At 41.8% G+C, this 6,598-nt stretch overlaps 1 protein-coding gene across 1 annotated transcript; it reads left to right on the forward strand.

The window, feature by feature from the left end:
* The first annotated feature begins 1,423 nt into the window (after positions 1-1,423).
* On the forward strand, positions 1,424-6,020 carry CCR8 (chemokine (C-C motif) receptor 8). Its single transcript, XM_012652160.1, has 2 exons — positions 1,424-1,542; positions 4,667-6,020. The coding sequence occupies exon 2, from the start codon at positions 4,681-4,683 to the stop codon at positions 5,746-5,748; it is 1,068 nt and encodes a 355-aa protein (XP_012507614.1). The 5' UTR covers positions 1,424-1,542; positions 4,667-4,680; the 3' UTR covers positions 5,749-6,020.
* Positions 6,021-6,598: the final 578 nt, after the last annotated feature.

The raw sequence follows: 6,598 nt of genomic DNA on the forward strand, positions 1-6,598 counted from the left end.
ACTTCCCAATTTTAAAATGACGAAATTAAGAGTTTGGGCTTTGTAATCCCCTGGACCTGGACTTGAAGTCTAGGCTTCAGTTTAATAGTTGCATGACCACTGGCAACTCAACTAACTTCTCTGAGCTTCAGTTTCCTCAAACAGAAACAATAATAACTACCATGCAGAATTTGTGTAAAACCTAATTAGAATGAGGTATATAATGGAACTGGTATATAAAAGGTACCCAGTAAATAGAAACCATAGCATTGGTTTCAACTCTTTTAATTGTGTCAGAAGCCTAATTTAAACTAGCTGAATCTTAAACGGGGGGACATAATGAATCATGCAGCTATTATTTCTAGGTATGCACCAGCTTCAGGCATAGCTGGATCCAGGGGCACAAATAATTTCATCAGAATTTTATATTCTCTTTATTTCTTGGCTGTAATTTTCATTGCTTGGCTTCATCCTTCAAATAGGTTTCTTCCATGTGGAGGTCAAGATGTGTGATTCTCTGAATCAATCATGATAGGGGGATGAAAAATTCTCATTGACCAAACCCGAGTCATGAGCCTCCTTTTTAATGGTGTGTAGCAGTGTGATTTGCAGCACAACCAGTAATGCATGGAATGGAGGGGAGATGGATGTTTTCTCATCCAAATATTCATTTAAAGAAAACATCTTAACAGACATAGGCAACATGGCCATTACATTATTATTCTTGTCACCATAGGAGGAATAGATGTAATTTTTAATAATGAGTATGGCATTTTCAATGAAAAATATGTGACTAATGGAATCACTCTGATAGAAGGTATTGCTGCTACCAGTACAATTCACATAGAAGTGTATATGCACACACGCATACATACGCATTTGTGTATGCGTGGAAAGCCAGTCCAGGTATAAATTATACAACTTCAATATAATAATCAAATTATTATTTCATCTTAATACAGTTTTTAATTTTTAAAAATTCTAATAGACTATTTTTTAGAGAAATCCTAAGTTTACAGAAAATCGAGGTAGACAGTGCAGAGTCCCCACATATCCCCTGTATTAGTCTGCTGTGGCTGCCATAACAAAATACTACAGGCCGCATGGCTCAAACAGCAGAAATTTATTTTCTCACAGTTCTGGAGGCTGAAAGTCCAAGAACAATTTGGTTTCTAGTGAGGCCCGTTTTCCTGACTTGTAGGTGGCCACCTTCTTGCTATGTCCTCACGTGGCTTTTCTCTGTGCACTTGCAAAGAAGAAAGAGCTCTGGTGTGTCTTCCTCTGCTTAGAAGGACACCAGTCCTATTGGATTAGGCCTTACCCTTATGACCTCACTTAGCCGTAATTATCTCCTACAGCCTTTGGGAGGTGGCTGGGTGACTAGGTCATGAGGGTGGAGCCCTCCAGAGAGCTTGCTGCCTCTCTCTCTGCTCACTGTCACTCATGTGAGGACACCTCCAGAGGAGCTACTAGTCACCGAACTGCACATACACATGAAGTTGCAGGCTCTGAGAAGAAGGAATTACCAACGCTGACATCTCCAGAACAAAGGCTCTGATTAAGGTATGTGTTATATGCATGTTTGGGGAATGAGTAGTCAGGGACACTTTTATGTTCTTGAGGGTAGACAAAGGGAAGACCAATATTTCAGAGGTCTGGGCACAAGAGGTGAACTTTTTTTTGATTTTTGAGTTTTCTCAGAACCCACAAACTCTGTGTGTGTCTTAGTGGCTGCCCATGCCTCTGGCTGAGGGGAGAAAGTCATGCCATTTTCTCTGCAGGATGTCAGGAGGGAGTCAAAGCTCCTGTAAGAGTAGGATGGTTGATAAGGAAAGATCCCTTGTGTCACCAGGCATCTGCGGGGCTCTGTCCTGGAACTGGGCACAGTACTTCTATGAGACAACTGAAGGACACCTGGGGATTGTTTTCAAGGAAGGAAGCTGGCAAACCAAACAGTTCACTCTACCCACAAGATATAGAATATGAGAAAGAAAAGGGTTTTGGGGCAGACAGATGTGATTTCGAGTCCTGGCTCTATTGCTTCCCCCTCTGTGTGACTGTAGGCACTGAACTGAACTCTGTGAGATTCAGATATAATCACAACTCCGGAAACAGAAAGGAGATATTAGTGCCTGCTTCACAGGGATTTATGAGAAATAAGTGATGCATCTAAAATTTCTGGTCCCCCTTAATAAATGGTAGGAATATTATTAATGCTTTCCATGGATTTTAATAATGAAAGAGAATGGAGAAGTGTGGATTGGGTATCAGTAGGAAGGAGCTGGGTTGAGGATCTATTGTTATTCTAGCATGTTAGGAGAGAAAAACAGAGCAAAACAGAAAGTGAACTAAAAATTGTTTTAAAAAAGATAACTGAAGGTCAGGCATGGTGGCTCACTCCTATAATCTCAGCACCTGGGGAAGCCGAGGTAAGAGGAGTTCAAGACCAGCCTGGGAAACATAGCGAGACCCCCATCTCTACAAAAAAATAAAAAAATCAGCCGGGCATGGTGGCACATGCTTATAGTCTTAGCTACTTGGGAGGCTGAAGCAGGAGGAGTGCTTGAGCCCAAGAGGTGAAGGCTGCAGTGAGCTAGGATGGCACCACTGCACTCCAGCCCAGGCAACAGAGCAAGACCCTGTTCAAATAAATAAATAAATAAAAATAAAAATAAAGTAAAAGACAAATAGGAAGGCAGATGTAAGGGAAACTATTGTTTCTGGATATAACAGGCAAAAAAAAAAAAAAAAAGAACCAACTCCATACTTAAGAAACTATGTTATTTAAGTTTATTTTGGGACCATACTTAAATAAAATTAATATCTTTAAAAATTAGCTGGGTGCAGTGCCTCATGCCTGTAGTCCCAGCTACTCAGGAGGCTCAGACAGGAGGATCGCTTGAGCCCAGGAGTTGGAGGCTGCAGTGCTCTGTGATCAAGCCTGTGAATAGCCACTGTACTCCAGCCTTGGCAACACAGTGAGACCTTCTCTCAAAAAAAAAAACATTGCTTGCTTGTTTAACATTTCAAATTATAGAAAAGTGGCATAGTGGATAGGGAAGTCTGAATGTAAAGCAAACAAATGCCTTGGAAAAATAATATGTCTGGACTGAAATTGCATTGAATGTATATAGCAATTTGAGAAGAATCATCATGTTTTACATGTTGAGTCTCCCCTTCCAGGAATATAGTATATATTTCCTTTTAATTGTGTCTTCTTTTATGTCCTTCAACAAAGTTTTATAAGTTTTTACAGAACTGAATTGCAATTTTTATTAGGTTTATTCCTAGTAATGCTAGTAATTTTTGTGGCTAGTATGTTTGGGATCATTCTTCTATTGAATTTTTAAAATTAGTTATTTCTGGAGTTTAAGAAAGCAATTAAAAGAATGAATTAAACTTATAAGTATCATGCAGATATATCTCTAAAACAATAAGCAAAATGCAAAGTGAGAAACATGGTATTATATCATTTATATAAGTTAAAAGTAAACACATACACATAAATATATATATATTGTTTATGGATACATATAAATATGTAGAAGTACTGGGGAAAACTGTTTAGAATGATACATACCAAATTGGTGTTTTGTTTTTTGTATTTTTTTTGAGACAGAGTGTCACTCTGTTGCCTGGGCTAGAGTGCCGTGGCATCAGCCGAGCTCACAGAAACCTCAAACTCCTGGGCTCAAGCGATCCTCCTGCCTCAGCCTCCCGAGTAGCTGGGACTGCAGGCATGTGCTACCACGCCTGACTAATATTTTCTATTTTTAGTAGAGACAGGGTCTCCCTCTCTCAGGCTGGTCTCCAACATCCTGAGCTCAAGTGATCCTCCCACCTTGGCCTCCCTCAGTGCTAGGATAATAGGCATGAGCCACTGTGCCCAGCCCCAAATTGGCTTTAATGATTGCCTCTAGCATATGGGAATTAGTTTGTGTAGTTAAAGGAAACTTTAGCTTCATCTCTACTGGGAAGGGAAGGGAAGGGAAGGGAAGAGAAGACAAGGGAAGGGAAAGAGAGAGAGAGAGGAAGAAAGAAAAAGAAAGAAAGAAAGAAGAGAGAGAGAGAGGGAGGGAGAGAAGGAGGGAGGGAGGTAGGAAGGAAGGGAGAAGAACCCAAAGCAAATACGACAATATGTTAGGAGTTGCTAATTCTATATAATAGACCCATAGGTATTTATGTTTTCTTTGTAAATTTTGGCTTTTGTCATCCACCTAATTCCCCTGCACTAGCTTGGGGTGCCACTAGCAAAATATCATAGACTGGGTGGCTTAAAAAACAGAAATGTATTTTCTCATAGTTCTGAAGGCTGAAAGTCCAAGACCAAAGCGCCAACAAGGTTCGTTTCTGGTGAGGCCTCTCTTCCTGGCTTGCAGATCACCACCTCCTCATTGTGTCCTCATATGGTCTTTTCTCTGTGCATAAGGAAAGAGAAAGAAATTTCTAGTGTCTCTTTCTCTTCTTGTAAGGACTTTAGTCCTATCAGATTGGGGCCCCACTTTTCTAACCACATTTAACCTCAATTACCTCCTTAAAGGACTTGTCTCCAAACGGTCACACTGTGGGGGAGGGCTTCAACATATGAATTTGGAGGGGACACAATTCAGTTCATAACATCCCCATGACTTTTTAAAAATAAAATATTTTTAAGGAATGAATCTCTTTTACGTGCCTCTGTGACCAGGTCCACCTGCCCTGATGGATTATACACTTGAGCCCAATGTGACAGCAATTACTGACGACTACTATCCTGGTATCTTCTCAAGCCCCTGCGATGGGGAACTTATCCAGAGGGACAGCAAGTTGCTTCTTGCCATCTTTTATTGCCTTCTGTTTGTATTTGGTCTTCTGGGAAACAGCCTGGTCATCCTGGTCCTTGTGGTCTGCAAGAAGCTGAGGAGCATCACGGATGTGTACCTCTTGAACCTGGCCCTGTCCGACCTGCTCTTTGTCTTCTCCTTCCCCTTTCAGACTCACTATCAGCTGGACCAGTGGGTGTTTGGGACTGTGATGTGCAAAGTGGTCTCTGGCTTTTATTACATTGGCTTCTTCAGCAGCATGTTCTTCATCACCCTCATGAGCGTGGACAGGTACCTGGCTATTGTCCACGCCGTGTATGCCATAAAAGTGAGGACAGCCAGAATGGGCACAGCCCTGAGCCTGGTAGTATGGCTGACTGCCATTATGGCCACCAGCCCACTGCTAGTATTTTACCAAGTGGCCTCTGAAGACGGTGTTCTACAGTGTTATTTGTCTTACAATCAGCAGACTTTGAAGTGGAAGATCTTCACCCACTTCGAAATGAACATCTTAGGCCTGTTGATCCCATTCACCATTCTTCTGTTCTGCTACATTAGCATCCTGTACCAGCTGAGGAGGTGCCAGAACCACAACAAGACCAAGGCCATCAAGTTGGTGCTCATTGTGGTCATTGCATCTTTACTCTTCTGGGTCCCATTCAACATGGTCCTCTTCCTCACGTCCCTGCACAATATGCACGTCTTGGATGGGTGTGTCCTGAGCCAGCAGCTGATTTATGCCACCCATGTCACAGAAACCATTTCCTTCACTCACTGCTGTGTGAACCCTATTATCTATGCTTTCATGGGTGAGAAGTTCAAGAAACACCTCTCAGAAATATTTCAGAAGAGTCGTAGCCACATCTTCCTCTACATAGGAAGACAAATGCCCAGGGAGGCCTGGGAAAGGCCGCCGTCCTTCCATCAGCACTCCTCCCATTCCTCCAGCACAGACTACATTTTGTGAGGATCGGTGAAGAGGAAATATAAAAACACTTTCTTGAGCAGCACGCTAGCAGCAGTGAACAGAGGTGTGAATGTGGAAGGTTTTCCAAAAGAGTTTAGCGGGAAGGATGCTGTATATGCTGTTGCCAACATTTGGAACGGAGACTAAAGACACAGTGGTGCCTGCCTGGCCTGGTCTGTGACTATGTTTAGTGATGATGATGGACAAGGTGGTGACTTTAAAGTATTCTGTATGTCAGGTGAGAAAAAATGATGTCTGACCTCCTTATATATACAAAAAATATACCTTCAGAGTCCATTAGCATGCTGGAAGAAGTGGATATCGAAAAGTTGTTAACATCAAAATGAGCCCCCAGTTGTGTGTTCATTGACTGATGGTGAAACAGCCAAAATGGTTCTTAATTGAGATGATTATAATAATAGTGACAATGCGGATGACATTATTTACACTGCAGAAAACGTGCCTGTAGACAATATGGTGAAAATATGTGATGGGCTTATTGAAGGACTAGAGCAGTGTACATTCATAACAGAACAAGAAACCATGTCAGTTTATAAAATCAAAGAGAGACTTTTAAGACAAAAACTGTTGATGAGGCAGATAACTCTGGGGGAAATGTTTTAAGAGCCATACAGCAGAATGGCTCCTTATCCCTAGAAGACCCACTTCCTGGTCCCTCAACTGTGTCTGATGTTTATTTCTCGCCTGAAAAATAAAATACAGTGTACACAGCTTTGTAGGTGGAGACTGGAAACTTGCCATTGTTTGTCGTTGCTGCTTAACCGCGGATCCAGGTATTCTGCTGAGGCTATTGTGCTGGTTAGTTACCCCGAGCACATGATTTTTTATT

This window comes from Propithecus coquereli, unplaced genomic scaffold (assembly GCF_000956105.1).
Source record: "Propithecus coquereli isolate 6110/MARCELLA unplaced genomic scaffold, Pcoq_1.0 Scaffold1, whole genome shotgun sequence".
In the NCBI taxonomy this organism is placed as follows: Eukaryota; Metazoa; Chordata; class Mammalia; order Primates; family Indriidae; genus Propithecus; species Propithecus coquereli.

Coding starts and splice junctions, on each gene's coding strand:
- CCR8 (XM_012652160.1), top strand. CDS start 4,681: ATGGATTATACACTTGAGCCCAATGTGACAGCAATTACTGACGACTAC.